Source organism: Lepidochelys olivacea, assembly GCF_965140295.1.
Source record: "Lepidochelys olivacea isolate rLepOli2 genome assembly, chromosome: 24".
NCBI classification, from domain to species: Eukaryota; Metazoa; Chordata; order Testudines; family Cheloniidae; genus Lepidochelys; species Lepidochelys olivacea.
Window position 1 is genome coordinate 13,176,936 of NC_140434.1, and position 22,151 is coordinate 13,199,086.

The window sequence follows — 22,151 nt, forward strand, 5'->3', positions numbered from 1 at the left end:
GCCATCCCTGAGCATTGGGTCTGTGACCCCAATCTTTTGCAGTCCTCCCCCATCCTGCCCCACGCACACTCCTGCCATCCCTGAGTGTTGGGTCTGTGACCCTGGTGGCCATTTTGTGCAGTCCCCCTGCCCCCCACGCTCCTGCCATCCCTGACCCTTGGGTCTGAGAGCCCGGCAGCCATCTTGCACAGCCCACCCCCACTGATGATCTCCTTGTCTTGTCCCCAGGAGGAAGAGCCCCGTGGCTGATGGAGGAGCTGACCCCTGACCGGCAGCGGCCCTGAGCCCCGCAGCAGGGAGATGGCGCGGCGGATCAGGCTGCACAGCCCCTCACACCCAGACCTGCTGCTGCACCGGGCTGGTGAGCTGAGGCATGCACAGGCCCTGTGTGATGTGTTGGTGCGTGTGGGCCAGCGGGACTTCCCGGCCCACAGCTTGGTGCTGGCCTGCGCCAGCCGCACCCTGGCCCGGCTCCTCCTGCTGCAGGGCCCCAGCAAGCTCTGCAGTTTGGACTTCCTTGCACCTGCCACCTTCAAGCACGCCCTGGACTTCGCCTACACTGGCAGCCTTGAGGTGGCACCTGAGGAGCTCACCAGCCTCCTGGCCACTGCCCGGGACCTGGAGATGGAGGAGCTGGAGCAGGCTTGCCTCAGGGCACTGGGGACTGGAGGCCCCGATGGGACTGGCATTGGCGACATGGCTGGTGGCCATGATTCAATTGGCGTTGGCGACAGGACTGGTGGCCGTGATGGAGTTGCAATTGGTGGCGGCACTGGTGGCCATGATGGAATTGGCATTGGTGACAGGACTGGTGGCCATGATGGGGTTGCCACTGGCGACAGGACTGGTGGCTATGATGGAGTTGCCATTGGTGACAGGTCTGGTGACCCTGACGAAGTGGGCATTTGCGACAGGACTGGCAACGGGGATGGTGGCCATGATAGAGTTGTCAATGGCGACAGGGCTGGCAGCCATGATGGGGTTGGCGCCCAAGACACAAGGAAGGAGACAGTGGCTGGGATGTCCCAGATGAAGTCTGTGGTCACCAGCCCTGTTGGCAAGACTGTAGCACCAGGCAACCACAACCTAGTTTTATTGGCCGATGGGCCCTGCCTGGCCCTGGCTAGGCCAGACAGTAAGGGGAGCCAAATCCAAGATGGCAGCTTGGCACCCAGTTGGGTCTTGTTTGAACAGTCCTCCCTCAAGCCACGGGAAAGTGTCATCACGGCCCGGCCACTGCCTCAGGAGCGCCGCGCCCATCCCTGGCCGCCAGAGGTGCTCTGGGGGCCAGAAGGGGTGGTTGCTGGCTACCAGCCCTGCCCGCCATTGCTCAGCTACCAGCTGCGGTCGCTGCCTTCGCCCTTGGGTGACCTGGGGCCCGGGCACATGGCCCTCTCGGCGTCCGTGGGTTTCCATGGCTACATCCGACCCTTCCCCTGCGGGCTGGAGACGGGGAAGCCGGGCACCCCCATTGGGATCTCGGGCAGAGAGAAGCAACTGGAAGACCAGAGGTGAGCGGGGTGGGGGTGGTAGAGAAGCCATAGGTGATGGGAGTGGGTTGTGGGAGGCTGGGAGCAGGACTCCTGGGTTCTATCCCTGGCTGGCTCTGGGAGTGGAGTGGGATCTAGTGAGTTAGAGCAGGGGGGACTAGGAGCCAGGACTCCTGGGTTCTATCCCCGGCTCTGGGTCGGGAGTGGGGTCTAGTGGATTAGAGCAAGGGGAGCTGGGAGCCAGGACTCCTGGGTTCTATCTCTGGCTGGCTCTGGGAAGGGAGTGGGGTCTAGTGAGTTAGAGCAGGGAGGGCTGCGAGAAAGACTCCTGGGCTCTATCCCTGTCCCTGGGAGGGGAGTGGGGTCTAATGGGTTAGAGCAGGGGGAGCTGGAAGAAGGACTCATAGGTTCTATCCCTGGAAGTGGAGTGAGGTCCAGTGGGTTGGAGCTGGGAGCCAGGACTCCTGTGTTCTATCCCTGTCCCTGGGAGGGGAGTGGGGTCTAATGGGTTAGAGCAGGGCGGGGGCTGGGAGCAGGACTCCTGGGTTCTAACCCTGTCCCTGGGAGGGGAGTGGGGCCTAGTGGTTAAAGCAGGGGACCAGGGGGGATGATTCAGGCCATGAGGTTGCTGCCCTCCCCTCCTCCCGTGGCTCCGGGGCACACTGGCTCTCGCCCGCGGCTCCTGTTCCATGGGAACTGGCCTCGTCACTTGTTTCCTGCCTGGTCTCCTTGAGGCACCCTCCCCCTGAAGGCAGGCAAGGCAGGCGTTGTTGCAGCTCTGAGCAGGGCACGAGGGGCAGGCACCTTGCTGAGCACCGCTGACCTTTTGTACCCGTGGCCGGAAGCCGCTCGCCTCCGGCACCAGGCCATCTAGATTAACCCTGGGGTAGGGGCACTGCAGCCCGGGGGAGCTGAGGGGAGGGAAAGTATTGTCCATGAGGGGAGCTCCTGGGTACCCCAGCTCTGGCCTGGCGCTGTGGGGGGAAATCCCCCGATCTCTCTGGTTTGCAGTTATGCCGGTCATGGCTCAGGGCCCCCCGCTCCCTCAGTGACACACAGATCCTGAGCCCAGCAGGTTGCTGCCCCAGAGAGCAGAGGAGCCTGAGATGAAACGGTCCCCACAGGAGGGGGTGGGCGGGTGACTCGCCAGTGGGGTTTCCCCCAGCTGGCCCCACACCCACATGCCCGACTTCAAAGGGCTGAGTTGTTCCTAGATGACACATTCTTCCCCCCCGCGCCGTTCACATTTTCCTCTCGGCAAATTACCTTAATTCAGAGGGTGGGGAAGTGAACGGGTATCAGGGGGCTGTAGGGGTGGATCGGGGTACAGCGGATGTAGGAGTGGATCTAGGTGGGGGGAAGTGGGGATATGAGGTTTAGGAGTGGATTGGGGGAGGGGGCTATGGGGTGTAGGGATAGATCTGGGTGGGGCCAGGGAGCTACAGGGTGTAGGGGTGGATCGGGGCAGGGAGCTATGGTGTGTAGGGTTGGATCAGGAGGGCAAGGGGGCTACTGTAGGGGTGGATCTAGGAGTAGCAGAGGGACATGGGATGTAGGGTTGGTTTGGGGAGCTGGAGGGATATGGGGTTTAGGGGTGGACTGGGGCAGGGGGCTATGGGCTATAGGGGTAGATCTGGGGTGGGGAAGTGGGGGCTATGGGGTGTAGGGGTGGATTGGGGAGCAGTGGGATATAGGGTGTAGGGGTGGGGCAGTGAGCAATGGGGTGCAGGGGTGGATCGGGGGCAGGGGGACATGGGATGAAGGGTTGGTTTGGGGAGCAGGAGGGATATGGGGTATAGGGGTGGATCTGGGGTGGGAGAAGTGGGGGATACGTGGTGTAGGGGTGGATTGGGGAGGAGTGGGGATATGGGGTTTAGGGTTGGATTGGGGACCGGGGGCTATGGGGTGTAGGGTTGGCTCGGGAGGGCAGGGGGCTACTGTAGGGGTGTATCTGGGAGTAGCATGGGGACATGGGGTATAGGATTGGTTTGGGGAGCAGGGGAGATAAGGGGTTTAGTGGTGGATCGGGGCAGGGGGCTATGGGGTGTAGGGGTGGATCTGGGTAGGGGCAGGGAGGGCTATGGAGTATAGGGGTAGATCCGGGTGTGGGATATGGGGTGTAGGGGTGGATCTGGGAGGAGCAGGCGGGATATGGAGTGTAGGGGTGGATCTAGATGGGGGCAGTGAGGGATATGGGGTGTAGGGGTGGATTGTGGGCAGGGAGACTATTGTTGTAGGGGTGGATTGGTGGGCGGGGGGATATGGGTTGTGGGGGTGGATGTCGGGGTACATACGGGGGCTGGACATTGGGCAGCCCCAGTTCTCAGCCTCCTAGACCCAGAGACTGTAAGGTCAGAAGGGCCCATTGTGATCATGCTCTACCCTCCCGTGCTTCACCCCCAGAGCCTCGCCCTCCCATCCGCCTGTACCGACCTACAGCCTCTGGCTGAGCAGCTGCCGTGGTTTGAAGACTTGAACCTTTCACCCTCATGTGGGGTGCACTAGGGGCCGGGGATCGCGTGGCGGCTCTTTCCTGTTCCCAGCTGTGGGGCAGGAAGTGTATACATTGCACACAGGGTACTGTGCGCCCTTCCCCTGCTCAGCCCTGCCCCTCACCATGGGACCAGCCCCCTCGACCCGCACAGCAGCCCAGCCTGCACCCTCGGCACTTGGGCCAGGTCCCAAAGCTTTCTGGGTTGAATGAGTCTGGCTTCAGTTTCCAGCCTTCCATGGTGCAGATCTTCCTCTGGTGATCCAGTTATTAACAAGCCGTGCCCCTGTCAGCATGCCAGACTGCAGCCAAGTTGCCCCTCAACCTGGCCCGTGTCCAGCTAAATTGATCCTGTGCCTGGAGTATCTCCTCTCAGGATCCCTCTCCAATTTATCCACATCCCTTCTGAAAGAGGGGCTCCAGGACTGGCCACAGGGTCCCAGCTGCACTCACACCACGGCCAAGTACAGAGGTCAAATAACCTCTGGGCTTCTCCAGATTCCCCTATTTATAGACGCCGGGGTCGCCTCTTTTGGAGCTAAAAGAAAAGGAGTACTTGTGGCATCTTAGAGACTAACAAATTTATTTGAACATAAGCTTTCATGAGCTACAGCTCACTTCATCGGATGTACTCCTTTTCTTTTTGTGGATACAGACTAACACGGCTGCTACTCTGAAACCTGTCTTTTGGAGCTGTCCACCATCAACATTCTGCGGTCCCAGGTGGATACATTGACATTTAGCTGTATTAAAATGCAGAGTGTTTGCTTGTGCCCTGTTTACCAAGCCACCCCGATCTCCTTGAATCGGTGACATGCCCTCTTCAGTATTTCCCATTTGTCCAATTTTTGTATCATCAGACAGTTTATCAGGGATGATTTTATGTTTTCTTCCAGGTCATTGTTAAAGATGTTAAATAGTGCAGGGCCAAGAGCATTTAGGATTCTTTTTTGTTCCCAATATACTTCAAAAACTCCTTCTCATTGTCCTACTCTCTGCTGGCCACAGATTGCATCTGGCATCCTTTTGCTTCCCTTATCCAGTTTCTACAATTCCAAGCTTCTGAGTGATAGTCATTGCTCTCCATTCCCCCATTTTCCAATTTGCTATGTATTCCCTTTTTGTGTTTTAGAGCCACCTGCACTTCCCCTGTAAGCCAGGTTGGTTTCAGATCCGGCATAGCCGTTCTCCAGCTTGGCTTTCCTGGCACCTAGTAAAAGTGTTCTCAAACAATTCCTAAGGGTCACTCACATTTTTCTGCTGAAATCCTGTCTCCCAGATAAGACTTGTTGGTGCATGGAGCCCCCTAGTGCCCAGCTGGGGATGGGCACCGCATTGCTCAGCCCTAGGCTCAGAGCTGGGCACCAGCCGGGGTTGTGGGAGTGTCACGGATTGGGGAATTGGGGAGTGCAGAATTGGGGCTGTGCCCCCAGCTTTGGAACAGTTCCTTGGTATAGCCCCTGTGATGTGCCAGACCCCCCAAGTGGCTCACATTGTTCTGCCACATGGCCTCAGCGCCTCTAGGCTGCACCTCGGGCCCTTCTTCTTCACTCTGTTCAGCATGGCAAACAGAGCCTGACGCGCTGGAGGGCCTTGTCCACTCTGCAGGACTGATGCCAGCTCCTGTGCCCCCACCATGCACCTTCCCTGTTCTGGGGTCTCTGCCCAGCTCTCCTGCGGTGAGGCAGGGGAATCCTAGCTCCTCTGAGTCGTGGGCTGGCCAGGGACTACGTCCTGGTGACCAGTTTTGCAGCTGTCTTCTCCAATTGCCCATTGACATGGGGTCAGTGAGTTTGTTTTCATGACCTCGTTAACAACCCCATCACACCTTGGCCAGCCAGGTGACATTTATAGCTTTGTCTCCCGGCCTGCCCTGAGAGTAAAAACAGACCTTTACCCCACACCAGGCAGCCATGCATAGGGGAAACTGAGGCACCTATTGGGGTCATAAATATATTATGAAAATTGCCACGTTGTCACAGGGGAATGCTCCCTGCATCTCTTCTTCTGATGAGTGGTGCCCCCAGCCCGGCAACCCCCCAGGGTTTGGCTGCCACAGTGTTGCATGTCTAGCAGGCGTGTGTGGGGCCTGCATTACCCAGACAGGCAGGAATGGGTGCCTCTCAGCCCTGGCCTCCGGGGCTCCCGTTACCTGCATCTACCAAAACCGGCTGCAGCAAGAGTTCTAGAGCACCAGCAAGCCAAGGATGTAGAGGGCCAGGCAGCAGGATGCAGGCAGCCTGGGTGTGGTGTGGAATGTGGTGAGGTGGGGTTCTAGAGCATGCAGGAACAGCAGGGTTGCATTCTAGAGCACCACACAACTGGAGACTGTTCTACAGTAGACACAGGAGCAACTGGGTTCTAGATTGCTTCAGCATGTTGATGTCCCCGTTCTGGAGGAAAATGTATGGCTAGGTGGTTTTCTCGAGTCACTCTGATCATCTGCTGTGAGGTTCTAGAGTGTTCCCTGGTGGTATTGACAGATGGGTTCTCATGTGGATGGTGGGGGAAGTGTTGCCACATTCTAGAGCGATACATGCAGCCAAGTTCTAGAAGTGTGGGAAGATACTAGCTTCACTCTAGAGTAAGAATTGGAGGTGCCTAGGTTCTGGAATGGCCTAGGTTCTGTGGCATATGTTGAGGGCAGCTGGGTTCCAGATCATTTGATGGGGGCTGCAAGATTCTAGGGGGATGGGGATTTGCAGGGTGAGCTGGGGGGGGGGTCTGCTGGCTTCTAGGCAGATGGGGACCTGCAGGCTGAACTGTGTGGGGCTGCTAGGTTCTAGGGGGATGGAATCTCCAGGGTGAACTGTGCGGGGATGCCGGTTTCTAGAGGGATGGGGAAGTGCAGTGTGAAATGTGGGGGACTGCTGAGTTCTAGGGGGATGGGATCTGCAGGATGAAATATGGGGGGCTGCTGGGTTCTAGGGGAATGGGTTCCAGTGCGATGGGATCTACAGTGTGAACTGTGGGGGTGTCATGGACTCACAGGTCGTGCCCACTCTTGGCCCCATACAATCCCTGGGAGGAACCCCCTTCAGGGCAACAGCCCTTCTTGGGGGTCCACTCTCTCTCTGGGGTTAAGCCCCTCTGCCTCCTGGAATCGCACCTCTCTGAGCCTTAGCACACCTGTCTCTCGCCCATGGGCTCCCTCAGCGAGTCCACTCGCTCTGGATGCCCAGGACCCCCCACTCCCAGAGGGAATAATGCAACCCTACCCTCTAGACTGGAGCGACTTCCAGCTAGCATAAAACAGGAGGGTTTATTGAGCGTCTGAACACAGCACAGGAAACTCTCTAGGCTTCAGGCCTGGCCTCCCTCAGCACAGCTCATCTAAGTCTGCCCTGCATCCAGGTGGGTTCTACCTGCTCTCCCTCTCCAGTCCAGAGACCCTGCCGCTTTCCAGCTGGGCATCCGATATCTCTGGCTCCAACAGCTCCTCCCCTGTCCTTTGTCTTCTGTCCCTGGTAAACAGGTAACTGGGGCCCTCTCTCTTCAGTCCTTTGTTCCCCTCTGACTCCAACTGGCTGGTCAGGTCACCGGGGTCCTCTCTCCTCAGCCCTTTGTCCTCCCACTGGCCAGAATCAGCTGACTGCCAAGCTGGGGTGGGCCTCTTAGTCAGCAGGTCACCAGTTGTTAGGGTTCCCCATCTCCAGGCCGTTGTCTAGGGGTCCCAGCTGCAAGGTGAGGGCACACCTGGTCCTCTGCAACAACAAACCCTCTCCCACCACCTTGTTAAACATGCAGCACACAGGGAAACTGAGGCGCGCACATGCTATTCATGTAAAACACTACAAAAATCCCCAACTTCCTCACAGGGGGGCTCCCAGGTTCCAGGGGGATGGCATCTGCAGGGTGAACTGTGGGGGCTTCTGGGTTCTGGGGGGATGGGGACCTCCAGGGTGCACTGTTGGTGGCTGCTTTGTTCTAGGGCATTGGGATCTGCAGGGTGAAATGTAGGGTGGGGGGGTTCCTGGGTTCTAGGGGGATGGAATCTCAAGGGTGTACTGTGGAGGGCTGCTGAATTCTAGGGGGATGGGATCTGCAGGGTGAACTGTGGGGGGCTGCTAGATATTAGGAGGACGGAGACCTGCAGTGTGAACTGTGGGTGCCTCTTGATTCTAGGGGGATGGGAACTGCAGGGGTGAACTGTCACGGGCTGGGGTTTTCTGGGGGGATGGGGACCTGCAAGGTGAACTGTGGGGAGCCACTGACTTCTTGGAGGATGGGGACCTGCAGGGTGAACTGTGGGCAGCTGCCAGGTTTAAGGGGGACAGAATTTGCTGGGTGAACTGTGGAGGGCTGCCGGGGTCTAGGGGGATGGGATCTGTAGGGTGAACTATGGGGTGTAACAAAGCGGCCTTTGGCGGGACACACTGAGAGTATTAATTCAGGACAAATTGCTTAGAGCAGGGCAGTCACAGCCGAAGGCTGGGGTTCCTTCTCTACTAAGGCACACCAAACCAGCCAAACAGAGAGGACTTTGGTTTTACCCCACTGGCTAACCAGAAGTCATACAAGCAATTCCCTCAGACACTCCAGTTTCCCAGTATCACCATAAGTGCCACTCCTTATGGGGATGAATGGTTATGAAAATCAATACCCCAGTAAAAGAAAAAAAGGTTCTCCCAATCCCAAAGGACCAAGCCCCAGACCCCGGTCAATATACCCGTTAGATTTTACCCACAAATCACGCTGTTGCCAATCCTTTAGAATCTAAAATCTAAAAGGTTTATTCATAAAAAGAAAGAAATATAGATGAGTTAAAATTGGTTAAATGGAATCAATTACACACAGTAATGGCAAAGTTCTTGGTTCAGGCTTGTAGCAGTGATAGAATAAACTGCAGGTTCATATCAAGTCTCTGGAGAACATCCCCAGCTGGGATGGGTCATTCAGTCCTTTGTTCAGAGCTTCAGTTTGTAGCACAGTTCCTCCAGAGGTCAGAAGCAGGATTGAAGAAAAGATGGAGGGGTTTCCAGGGCATTTTATATTCTCTGCCATGTGGAAGGAAACCTCTTTGGTCTTACTGTGGAAAATCACAGCAGCAAGATGGAGTTTGGAGTCACATGGGCAAGTCACATGTCCATGCATGACTCAGTTTGCAGGTGGCAGCCATTGCTCACATGCTACCTTGAATGTTCCCAGGAAGGCTCCTCAGATGTGGATTGGAGTCTTCCAAAGTCCATTGTCAGTTAAGTGTTTCTTGACTGGGCACTTACTCAGAATAGTCCTTTCTCAAGAAGCTGACCAAAGGCTTGACTGATGCTACTTAGAATCAAACACATTGAGAAACAAGTACATAGCCAATATTCATAACTTCAAATACAAAAATGATACACACATACAGACAGCATAATCATAACCAGCAAATTACAACCTTTTCATAGACATCTTACGTGACCTCCTTTGTATGAGATTTGGTGCAAGTATAGGACCTTGGTTGCAACAATGATCTATATGGTCACAGTTCATGTCAATAATGTCACATCGGGGCTGCTGGGTTCTAGGGGGTTGAGGCTCTGTAGGCAGAACTGTGGGGGGCTGCCGGGTTACAGGGGACCTGCAGGATAAAGTGTGGAGGGCTGCTGGATTTTAGGGGGATGAGATCTGCAAGGTGAACTGTGGAGGGCTGCTGGAATCCAGGGGGATGGGATCTGCAGGGTGAACTGTGGGTTCTGTTTGGTTCTAGGGGGATGGGAACTACAGGGTGAACTGTGGGGGCTGCTGGGTTGTAGTGGGATGGGACCTGCAGGGTGAACTGTGGTGGCTGTCAGGTTCTAGGGGGATGGGATCTGCAGGGTGAACTGTGGGGGGCTGCCATGTTCCAGGGGGATGGGATGTGCAGGGTGAACTGTGGGGGGCTGCCATGTTCCAGGGGGATGGGATCTGCAGGGTGAACTGTGGGGGGCTGCCGGGTTCTAGAACAGCAAGCCAACACCCCCAGATGCTGGGGCACAGGCCAGCAGTGCCAGCAGATTCTTGCGCCGGGGGTGTGGGGGAATGGGGACCTGCAGGGGACGGTGCACAATCGGGTTTTTGATCTGGCGCCCAGCTCCCTCCATGCTGCGAGCTGGGGTTTCCCAGCTCAGGGACATGCCCACGACTCAGGGCAGCTTGCACGTGTATAAACAGCCCTGGAGCTTCGGCACAGCTGCCCGCTGGCACGCGCCAGCCATAACCACATGGTCCAGAGTGAGGTGTGGGAGCTCCCAGTGCTGGGCTGGAGCGAGACTGTCGCTTGTGGTTCAGGGCAGCGGTTGCGATGAGATGATGTAGGGGGTCCCGGATACACAGGATTGGTGCTGTGCCCCTGCTTTTAACCTGTCCCTTGGATGAACCCATCAGCATCCCAGCCCCCCTTGGGCAGTCCCTGCCCCTAAGTCTGAGGCTTTGCCCCATGTCGGTCCCACCCCAACTTCCCATGCTTAGCCCTGGGCCAGGGTCTCGGGGAGTCCTCTGGCCATGGGGGGTTTCCATTGTCTTCTCAGCTTGTCCATCACTATGGGTCAGCCTGGGCGTCTGAGCGTGGACACAACCCTTCAGCCCCTGCTGGGGAGCAATGGGACATGCAAGAAACCTGAGGCATGAACTTTGTCACAGAGGGTCAGAGTGGTGGGGGATTGGAGGGCAATGGGGGTCAGAGCGGTAGGGGGGCCAGGGAGCAATGGGGTCAGAGCTGTGGTGGGCTGGGGCAATGGAGTCAGAATGGTGGGGTCCAGCGGTGATGGGGTCAGAGTTGTGGGAGTCCAGGGGGTGATGGGGGTCAGAGCGGTGGGGGGCTAGGGGGCAATGGGAGTCAGAGCAGTTGGAAGTCAGAGTGGTGGGGGGGTAAGGGACGATGGGAGTGTTACGGCGTAACTGGGGCGATGCTCTGGAACTACTCCGTATCAAGCCAGTCAGGACTCTGGGGGAGCCTCCTCTTTGCGCCCTACACTGTCTCCAGGGCAAGAAGCTTACACAGCTTCGACCTTCCTGGGTCTGACCTCGGAGCATTCAGCATCCTCTGCCCCTCTGTGTGCTTCCTGCAGCGAGTCCGCCAGGGCGGGGCTCCTGGGGAAGCCAAAGGGCCCTGCACCCCAACTCCTCAGTCAGACGTGACTCTCAGCCAGCCGGTAAAACAGAAGGTTTATTAGTCGACAGAAACACAGCGTAGAACAGAACTTGTTAGCACAGAAATCAGTGACTTTCAGCCAAGTCCATCTTGGGGGGAGGGGAGCCCAGAGCCAGGGCTCTGGTTGTCCCGCTGAGACTGACTTGCTTCCAGCTGCCTGGCCCCTGCCCTGCCCATTGCTCCTCCTCCAGCCTTTGTCTCGCACCTGGGCCAAGAGTTACCTGGTTGCATCCCCCTCCTGGCTCTCAGGTTACGAAGGGGCAACCATAGCATCTATGAAGGCAGCTGGAGAAACCCCTACAAAAGTCACACCCCCTTATTCCCACCACCTAGACATTGGTGCAATACATAGGGAAATTGAGGCACGCACAGCATTCATGCAAAACAGTAAGACTCACATATATTATAACATAGGCGCCGACTCCATGGGTGCTGCAGGGCTGGAGCACTCACGGTGAAAAATTAGCGGGTACTCTGCACCCACCAGCAGCCAAGTTCCCCCCGCCCCCACTCTGTCCTCGCCTCTTCCTCCCCTGAGTGTTCTGTGTCCCCGCTCCTCCCCTCCCAGCGCTTCCCGCCCTGCTGATTAACAGCTGTTTGGCAGAGCTTAGGACTTTCCGGGAGGGAGGGGGAGGAGTAGGGACATTGGCGGAGGGGGGGGAGTAAAGAAGCGGGGCAGGGGCGGGGACTTGGGGGAAGGGTGTGAAATTGGGGCGGGGAGAGGGTAGGACAGGGACCGGAACAGGGGTGGGGGTTGAGCACCCATGAGGCAGAGGGGAAGTTGGCGCCTATGCATCATAACACTACGTCCCGTCTCCCCGCTTTGAGACTGAACTGACCGGGGTCACTTTAGCCAGTGACCTGGGGAAGTTCAGGCCTCCCTCTCTGGGATAAAGCATCAACTATAACATTTGTACTCTCCTTAATGTAGACCACCTTCATGTCATAATTCTGGAAGGACAGACTCCACCTCAGGAGCTTGGCATTGGCCCCTCTCATCTGGTGCAGCCATGGCAGGGCGAGTGGTCCCGGTATACAGTGAAGCACCGCCCAACTAGATCCGTCTGCAGCCTTTTAAGAGCCCACTCCGTGGTCAGGCATTCCTTCTTTATGGCTGCATAGCCCTGCTCCCGGGGCAGCAGCTTCCTGCTCAGGTACATGATGGGGTATTTCTCCCCCTTTGCATTGGCCTGCCTCGGCACCACGCCCAGCCCTGTGTCCGTGGCACTGGTGAACACCATAAAGGGCTTGTCAAAGTCTGGGTTTCCCAGCACCAGGCCCTTGACCAGATCCTCCTTCAGTGTGCAGAGAGGCCTCTGGCACTGCCTGGTCCAGACCAGCTTGTCTGGCTTACCTTTCTTGCATAGCTCAGTGATGAGACCTGACACAGAGCTAAAGTGTGGCACAAACCTCTGGTAGTGCCCCGCCATCCCAATAAAAACCTGGGCCTGTTTCTTAGTCTGGGAAGCAGGCCAATCGCTGATCGCCCCTACCTTGGCTAGCTCCAGCTTCTGGTGGCCGCTCCCCACCTTGTGACCCAGGTACAACACCTCTGTCATCCCCACCTTGCACGTCCCAGCTTTTACAGTCAGCCCTGCATCCTGGAGGTGACTCAGTCCCCTCTTCACCTGGGACACATGGTCCTCCCAGGTCTGGCTAATGGCACAAATATCATCAATGTACGCTAGGGTAAAATTCTCCATCCCCCTCAGTAACTGATCCTTGAGCCCAAAAGGTAGGACCAGGGACTTGTACAGCCCCAAAGGGGTGACAAAAGCAGGTTTCAACCTGACATCTGGATCCAAAGGCACCTGCCAGTAGCCTTTAGTGAAATCCCTGGTCATGGGGTACCGAGTCCCGCCCCAACTTGTCTAGGATCTCATCAGGCCTAGACATGGGCAGGCACCAGACGTGGTGATGGCACTGAGCTTCCAATAGGCCACACAGAATCAGATCGACCCATCTTTCCTGGGGACCAGCACCACGGGAGAGGGCCCAGGGGCTGGCGGATGGCTGGATCACCCCTAAAGCCAGCATGTGTCTGACCTCTCCCTCCAGGGCCTGGGCTGGGTTCCCAGTTACTCTGAATGGGGAACACCTGATGGGAGGGCTGGCTCCCGTCTCCACCCAGTGGTCAGCTCAGTTAGTGAACCCAGGCTGGTTGGAAAACAACTGTGGTACGAATGCAGGATCTCTCTGATCTCTGCCTGCTGGGCAGGGGTTAGCTCAGGGGTGGGCAAACTTTCTGGTCCGAGGGCCACATCCGCGTGCGAAACTTTATGGAGGGCCGGGGTAGGGAAGGCTGTGCCCCCCAAACAGCCTGGACCCTGCCCCCTCCCACTTCCTGCCCCCTGACTGCCCCCCTCAGAAACCCCCACCCATCCAACCCCACCTCGCTCTTTGTCCCCTGACTGCCCCCTCCTGGGACCCCTGTCCCTAACCGCCCCCTGAGACTCCACCCCCTATCCAACCCCTCTGCTCCCAGTCCCCTGACTGCCCCGACCCCTATCCACACCCCCGCCCCCTGACTGCCCCCCGGGACCTCACCTCCTATCCAAACCCCCCTACTCCCCGTCCCCTGACTGCCCTGACCCCTATCCACACCTCCGCCCCTAACCTCCCCCCAGGACCCCACCCTCTATCCAACCCCCCGCTCCCTGTCCCCTGACTGCCCCCCCAAACCTTCACCCCATCTAACCTTCCCTGCTCCCTGTCCCCTGACTCCCCCCCGGGATCCCCTGCCCCTTATCCAACCCCTCCCCGCCCCCTTACCATGCCGCTCAGAGCGGCAGGGGCTCACAGCCACACCACCGCCCTGCCTGGCAGGAGTGGTGGGCCAGAGCGTTGGCGAGCAGGGTGCTGAGGCTGCGGGGGAGGGAGGACAGCAGGGGAGGGGCTGGGGGCGAGCTTCTCTGGCCGGGAGCTCAGAGTCCAGGTAGGATGGTCCCGTGGGCTGGATGTGCCCTGTGGGCTGTAGTTTGCCCACCTCTGGGTTAGCTGGTCAGAGAGGAATTGATTCCAGTAATGGGCTGGCTCCTGTCTCAGGGAAGAGACCCACCAGGGGATCTTTCCCATTCTCCCACCGGCCACACACGGCCAGTACCAGCCTCTCCCAGTCACAGTACAGCTCCATCATGTTGACCTGGTCCCCTTGGTGGCTGTGAGCCCCGTTGGGCAGTTCCACCACATCGTTCTCCCCATTCAGCTGCTTGATGATCTTGAAGGGCCTGTCTTATGCAGCTTGTGGCTTATTCTTCCTCACCAGGATGAGAACCCTCAGCTGGTCCCCGGTGCCATAGGCTGAATGATCCTACCAGACCTGCCTCCCTTGGGCTCTGGCTAGGTTCGCCCTGGCCGCACTCTCAGCGAGCTTTTCCCGGAAAGTCAGGACATGCTTCACCCTGATTCTCCATTGGAGGAGGCCTTCCCCTCCCATTCGTCCTTCATCAAGTTGAGGGCCACCTTCTGAAAAGGCTCCTCTGTGGCAGGCATGTGTCTGAAGGCTGCTTTACCCTTCTCCCAGGCCTTTTGCACCTCTGGACAAGTCAGCCCTGGTTGGCAGCTGTCCCGCTCTGGCTGTGTTTCCCCACACTCAGCTGGGGTCTCCGGTCCCCCTGAGCTCTGCTTTGCCTCTGCTGTCCCAGTGAGGGCAGGCAGCAAATGCAGGCGTTTCTCACAGCACCAGAGCCAGTGTGAGCCACCTCCCCGTCCACCCCGGCCTCTGGAACCAGCTGATCATTCTATTCCAGCTGAGCAATCAGCTGTGCCTTAGTGAACTTTCCAATGCGCGTCCCTCTCTCTGCACAGTTCTACAATGTCCTTCTTAAGGAGATGGTTATAGGGCACCTCCACAATGTTCCCAAGTGGTCACGGACTCACAGGCCTGTGCTCTCTCAGCTTCCCATGATCCCTGGGAGGAACCCTTCAATGCAACAGCCCTTCTCGGGGGTCCACGCTCTCTCGGGGTTAAGCTGTAGGCTCCTCCACCTCCTAGAACCGCACCTCTCAGAGCCTCCAGCCTGCCTGCCTCTCGCTAATTCCCCCTCGTTTTACTGCTCCCCAGTCACTTACTGCAGGATGCTCTGTCCACAGTGTGCAGTTTATCCCACCTTTACCACCAGTTGTCACAGAGTCACCGGGCGATGCTCTGGAACTACTCCCTATGAAGCCAGTCAGGACTCTGGGGGAGCCTCCTCTCTCTGAGCATACTGTCTCCAGGGCAAGAAGCTTACACAGCAAGAGGGTCAAAGCGATTGGGGGCTAGGGGGCGATGGGGGTCAGAGCAGTTGGGGGCTGGGGGCAATGGGGCTAGAGCTGTGGGGGACCAGGTGGTGATGGGGGTCAGATCAGGGGGAAGGCTGGGGGACGATGGGATCAGAGTGGTGGGGGATTAGGGGGCAATGGGGGTCGGAGCAGTGGGGGGCTAGGGGTGATGGAGTCAGAGCGGTGGTGAGCCGGGGGGCAGTGGGGTCAGAGCTGTGGGGGGCCGGGGAGATGGGGTCAGAGCAGTGGTGGGGCCAGGGGGTTGGGGTCAGAGTGGTGGGGGGCTAGAGTGCAATGGAGTCAGAGCTGTGGGGGGCCGGGGGGTGATGGGGGTAGAGCGGTGGGGTGTCAGGGGGTGATGGGGGTAGAGCGGTGGGGTGTCAGGGGGTGATGGGGTCAGAGTCGTTGGGGGCCGGGGGGTGGTAGGGTTAGAGCAGTGGGGGGCTGGGGGAAATGGGGGTTTATCTAGAGCCGGGTTTATCTCTGGTTCAGCTGGCAGCTAACAACCTGGACAGTTCTCTTCCTGGCAGGCTTTACGCCCCCATCCCTTCCTGATGTGGTGTTGCCTCCACTTCTCTGAGCCTCATTTCTGCCTGCCACATTTGAGACTCACGGTCCTTTGTCTTCTCTTCCACTTCCAGTCTGGTCAGCTCTGGTTTTGTAGCTGCCTCACTCATAGTCATTTTTCTGCTTTCTTGTGCTTATTTCCCTCACCCGAAATAAACAAACAGCAGATAACAGAACGGTGACTTCCTCCTGACTGCTCTTAGCCACTGCACTTAAGACTCACTTAAAATCACAAACATCAGTGCTTAAAGTGTAAACTTCACTTGGGGTAACAAACTGCACATACACCCTGCTTGCTGCGTCACTGTGATGTTCCCCTCTGGGTTATCCGGACTGGTGATCTGCTACGTCACTCCAATCCTCGACTGTGGGAGCCAGCCTTACCCTACTCTGCTGTGAGAACCCCCACTCCTGGGCTGTTCACACACAGCCTCTGGCATATAAGCTGCTCCTTGGATTGTGCAACCGAATGATACTAGCCAATATCTCCGGTCCCACACACAAACCTAGGAACCTCCATCTTGCAGTGTCCAGTTATGCCCGCTGGACACTGCAAGCTTATATGAGTTTGTCAATTTAACAAAGAAATTGATAGGTTCCAGGTTTGTTCTCCCAAGGGGAGTCTCTGTCATGCTTCAAGTCAAACACACGGCTTCAGGTAGAATAAACAAACAGATTTATTAACTATAAAGATAGATTTTAAGTGATTATAAGTCAAAGCATAACAAGTCAGATTTGGTCAAATGAAATAAAAGCAAAATGCATTCTAAGCTGATCTTAACACTTTCAGGGCCCTTACAAACTTAGATGCTTCTCACCACAGGCTGGCTGGTTGCTCTTCAGCCAGGCTCTCCCCTGTGATCAGCACTTCAGGTGGTGGTATCTGTAGATGTAGCTGTAAGAGAGAGAGCATGGCAAAATGTCTCTCCCTTTTATCACATGCTTTTTTCCTCTTGGCTTTGCCCTCCCTCCTTAGAGTCAGGTGAGCATTACCTCATCGCAGTCCCAAACTGACCAAAGGAAGGGGGTGACTCCCTCCAGGGTCTAACAGATTCTTTTGTTGCTACCTAGGCCAGCGCCCTTTTGTTCCTCTGAGGCTGGGCTGGGTTTGTCCCATACCTGCCCTGATGAGATGTGAACTGCCCCTCTGCTCTTGGAGAGTTTTTGCCTGGGCTTGCTTTAAGCCATGAGGATACATTTTCAGCCTCATAACTATATACATGAAATGATAATCTACAACCTCACTATAACATTACTGTAACAGGTTTCAGAGTAGCAGCCGTGTTAGTCTGTATTTGCAAAAAGAAAAGGAGGACTTGTGGCACCTTAGAGACTAACCAATTTATTAGAGCATGAGCTTTCGTGAGCTACAGCTCACTTCATCGGATGCAACAATAACTGTAACAATTACTATAACATCCTATAACAACCATGCTCAGTGCATTATGAGCCTTCTGAAGACACGCAACATGACAAACTTTGCATTGGATACCACACAATCATTTTATAAAGATAAACCTGGGGGTGTAGGATGTTGCCCTGAGGTATAGAGCATCACAGGGGCAATGGGGTCAGAGCTATGGGGGACTGGGGGGCGATGGGGGGCTCTGGTTGGAGATTCACCTGGCCCCATCCTGAGTCCTGTGGGTCACTTGCCGTTTAACCCCTTGTTTTCCTCTTCTCAGGCTGCTGGTGGCTCCGGTCAAGAGTTCGGCATACGACCTCTGTCCGCAGCAGGGCTCAGACGCCCTGCGCCTCCCACTGCTCTGCCACCCACGTAAGGACCCCCCTGTCCCTCCTGCCCACACAGCTGTGGCACCCATGTAAAAAGCCCCCTGCCCCCCCACTGTGCCACCCATGTACACCCCCCACTGTGCCACCCACATATGGACCACCCACCCTACCCCCCTGGCTGTGTCACCCCTGTATGGACCCCCCATCCTGCCCCCCCCGGCTGTGCACCCATGTACGGACCCCCCACCCTACTCCCCACTGTGCCACTCACATAAGGACTCCCCTGCCACCCCGCTGTGCCACTCCTGTACTAACCCCACACCCTGTCCCCACTGTGCCACACAAGTATGTACCCCTCTGCCCCTCCATGCCATCCATATATGGACCCCCACCCTGCCCCCCCACTCTACCACCCATGTATAGACCCCCCACCATCCACCCCCCTCACTGTGCCACCCAGGTATGGACCCTGCCAACTGCCCCACCTTGACCCGTCTCCTCCCACTAGGAGCTCCTGGACCCCTGACCCCAACCACCCACTGCCCCATTACCTCCCCTGGCCCTTCCTCCTACCTTGCCCCTCACCGGCTCCACCGGGCCCCTCCAACCTCCCAGCCACCCCATTGCCCTTGTCTCCTGAGTCCTCCAGTCCTACCCCAACTATCCCCTCCCCTCCGAGATCCTTGATCCCATTCCTCATTGCCCCTCCTCCAGCTCCCCTCCCTGTAACTTGCCCCTGCCCCAGACCCCTCACCCCATCCACCCCACACCCCAGCTGACAGTCACTTTTTCTCCCCAGGGCCGCATCCGTTCCCCCTCCCACCCTGCCGGGCCCGGCGGAGCTGTGACAAGGACCTGCCACCCCTGAGCACGGCACCCCCTGGAGGTGAGAGGGGCAGGAGAAGGGAGACCAGGGGGGCACTGACAGTGGGGGGTCCCTGAGAGGCAGTGTCAGTGTGGGGGTGGATGTTTCAGTTGTTTCAACTGGGCACGTTGTTATTGTTGGGTCACCCAAGGGCAGCGGGGCTGGAAAACCCAGGTTAGATGGCCCATGGGTCTGATTGGGGGGGTGGAGGGTGGGAGCCAGCTGGGCTCAATGGGGAGGGGCTGGTGGGGTGGGCTGGACCCATCTTTGAGCCGTGTCTCTCCTGCTCCTCCCCAGAGCCAGCCGCAGCGGCGTCACCCATGGCGTCACCCATGCTGTACTTGATGTATGGCCTGCGGTGCCCCCCACGGGCCCAGCCGGCCAGCGCCTGGAGCTACGTCTGCCAGCTGTGCCAGCGGCGGTTCCCCAGCCAGATGGTGCTGCGCAGCCGCAGCCGCATGGGTACAGCCTGGGCTGTGAGCGCCCCTGCCCCGCCCCTGTCCAGCTGGCACCCCTCACTCCTGACGTGCAGGACTGACCCCGCTGCCATCCCTGCAGGCCAGCGGCTGTTGGAGCGGGAGTTCTGTGCCCGCGGGTTCCAGGCTGAGGCCAGGCTGCGGGAGTCCCGGCGGGCGCCCCCCGAGAAGCCCTATGAGTGCGGCGAGTGCAGCAAGCGCTTCACCCTCAAGCATCAGATGGAGACGCACTATCGGGTACACACTGGTGAGTGGGACCTGCCGGCCAGAGTGCCAATGCCCCCCGCCCCGTGTGGGGCGCCAGCCCCCCAGTGCTGCGTGCCGCTCCGCCATGGGTGTCATCCCCCCCTTGCTGTGCGTCCCTCCCGCACAGGCATCAGCCCCCCAGTGCCGCGTGCCCCTCCCCCATGGGTGTCATCCCCCCCTTGCTGTGCGTCCCTCCCCCACAGGCATCAGCCCCCCAGTGCCGCGTGCCGCTCCCCCATGGGTGTCATCCCCCCCTTGCTGTGCGTCCCTCCCCCACAGGCATCAGCCCCCCAGTGCCACGTGCCGCTCCCCCATGGGTGTCATCCCCCCCTTGCTGTGCGTCCCTCCCCCACAGGCATCAGCCCCCCAGTGCCACGTGCCGCTCCCCCATGGGTGTCATCCCCCCCTTGCTGTGCGTCCCTCCCCCACAGGCATCAGCCCCCCAGTGCCGCGTGCCGCTCCCCCATGGGTGTCATCCCCCCCTTGCTGTGCGTCCCTCCCCCACAGGCATCAGCCCCCCAGTGCCGCGTGCCCCTCCCCCATGGGTGTCATCCCCCCCTTGCTGTGCGTCCCTCCCCCACAGGCATCAGCCCCCCAGTGCCGCGTGCCGCTCCCCCATGGGTGTCATCCCCCCCTTGCTGTGCGTCCCTCCCCCACAGGAGCCAGCCCCCCAGTGCCGCGTGCCCCTCCCCCATGGGTGTCATCCCCCCCTTGCTGTGCGTCCCTCCCCCACAGGCATCAGCCCCCCAGTGCTGCGTGCCGCTCCCCCATGGGTGTCATCCCCCCCTTGCTGTGCGTCCCTCCCCCACAGGCATCAGCCCCCCAGTGCCGCGTGCCGCTCCCCCATGGGTGTCATCCCCCCCTTGCTGTGCGTCCCTCCCCCACAGGAGCCAGCCCCCCAGTGCCGCGTGCCCCTCCCCCATGAGTGTCATCCCCCCCTTGCTGTGCGTCCCTCCCCCACGGACCTCAGCCCCTGGTGCTCCCTGACTGTGTTGCACCCCTCCTAACTCCTGGGAACCAGGTACATACCTGTCTTTTACCCCTGCAGGCTGGGGTGTCGCTCCCACACCATCACCCCCAGCCCTCCCCCCACTGGGAGTCGGGGGTGCTCTGGTCCCCCCACCTCCCTGGGTCCTGGGGGGGCAGCCCTACCCCTCCTGCCCCCCACCCTGCCATGGCCTTAATCCCGTGCTTCCCCCAGGAAAGTGAGGCTGGATTTGGGGGGAGGGGCGGCGGGCTAGGGCTGGGGGGAGGGCAGGGAGGGCTTTGGGGGAGAGTTGGGGGGCCAGGGCAGGGGAGAGGGGTGGGAGGGGCTGGGGTACTCCCCCCCCCTCACAGCCCATTGCCCCCTGCAGGCGAGAAGCCGTTCCAGTGCAAGCTCTGCCCCCAGCGCTCCCGTGACTACTCTGCAATGATCAAGCACCTGCGGACCCACGGTGGCGCGGCTCCCTATCGCTGCACCCTATGCTGCCAGTTCTGCCCCAGCCTGGCTGCCATGCAGAAGCACATGAAGGGCCATTGCCCCGAGGAGCTGCCCTCGGACTGGACGATCGAGACCACCTACCTCTACTCCTCCTCCACCTCCTCCTCCTGAGCCGCCCGCGCTGGTACAGGCACTGGGAGACTCATGCGTGGCCTAAGGCGGGCGCAGGGACCAGCGTCGGCGTGGCAGACGGATCTGTGTTGGTGTGTGGCACGGGGAGGGCACGGGGACCAGCGTTGGCGTGGCAGACGGATCTGTGACGGTGCGTGGCACGGGGACCAGCATCGGCGTGGCAGACGGATCTGTGATGGTGTGTGGCACGGGGAGGGCGCGGGGACCAGCGCTGGCGTGGCAGATGGATCTGCGATGGTGGGGTGGGCATGGGGACCAGCATCGGCGTGGCAGACGGATCTGTGTTGCTGTGTGGCACGGGGAGGTAGCGGGGACCAGCGTTGGCGTGGCAGATGGATCTGCAATGGTGGGGTGGGCATGGGGACCAGCGTTGGCATGGCAGACGGATCTGTGATGGTGCATGGCACGGGGAGGGCGTGGGCACCAGCGTTGGCATGGCAGACGGATCTGTGATGGTGCATGGCAGACGGATCTGTGATGGTGCATGGCACGGGGAGGGCGCGGGGACCAGCGTCGGCATGGCAGATGGATCTGCGATGGTGCATGGCACAGGGAGGGCGCGAGGACCAGCATCAGTGTGGCAGACGGATCTGCGATGGTGTGTGGCACGGGGAGGGCATGGGGTCCAGCATCGGTGTGGCAGCACCTGGCATGGGGAGTGGGCACCACTGGCCATGGCTGGACCCGCAGAACACAGATCCATGGCTCGCTCCCCTGCCTGTGACACACGGTGCACTGGGAGCGCCACCCACTGGCTGGGAGTCATGCGTGTGGCATGGGCACCATGGCCAGCCTGCTTCAGAGGGCATGAACCTGCCGCAAGCCAGAGAGCTGAGACTGGAGGGGAGGGATTCTGCCAGTCCCGGGCTGCAATGTCGCAGAGTCAAAAGTGGCTGTGAAAAGGCCCACCTTGATTACCGTGGGTCACTCATTACCTGGCAGCGGGGTGGGACTCATTAGCCCGCGGGAATCCAGGCGATGCTAAATGGTCCGGAGCCAAAAGTAGAGAACTGGGAAGTTATCTGCGGTGGGGGGTGGGGGTAAGAACTGGCCCCAGGGCCAGGGACTGGAGAACTGGGGGACGGGGACAAATAGCTGGAGTTCATTCGGCACTGCTCCTTCTATCCTGCCCCACACGCCCATTGCTCCCACACCCCCTCTGCCTGCTTTGACTCCCCTGTCCCTGTGGGTGCTGCACAGACCCCTCAACAAGACTGAGGTCCCCATCGCACTGGGCGCTGCACAGACCGCCCCCATCACACTGGGAGCTGCACAAACACTGAGTCAGAG

General features: G+C 58.9%; 1 protein-coding gene across 1 annotated transcript; it reads left to right on the plus strand.

Moving 5' to 3' along the window:
- Window positions 1–300: 300 nt before the first annotated feature.
- ZBTB32 (zinc finger and BTB domain containing 32) lies at window positions 301–20,840 on the plus strand (the record flags this gene model as incomplete). The annotated part of the gene is made up of 5 exons (XM_084613222.1): window positions 301–1,511; window positions 17,611–17,702; window positions 18,459–18,545; window positions 19,083–19,247; window positions 20,602–20,840. The coding sequence occupies 5 exons, from the start codon at window positions 301–303 to the stop codon at window positions 20,838–20,840; spliced, it is 1,794 nt and encodes a 597-aa protein (XP_084469348.1).
- Between the last annotated feature and the right edge of the window lie 1,311 nt (window positions 20,841–22,151).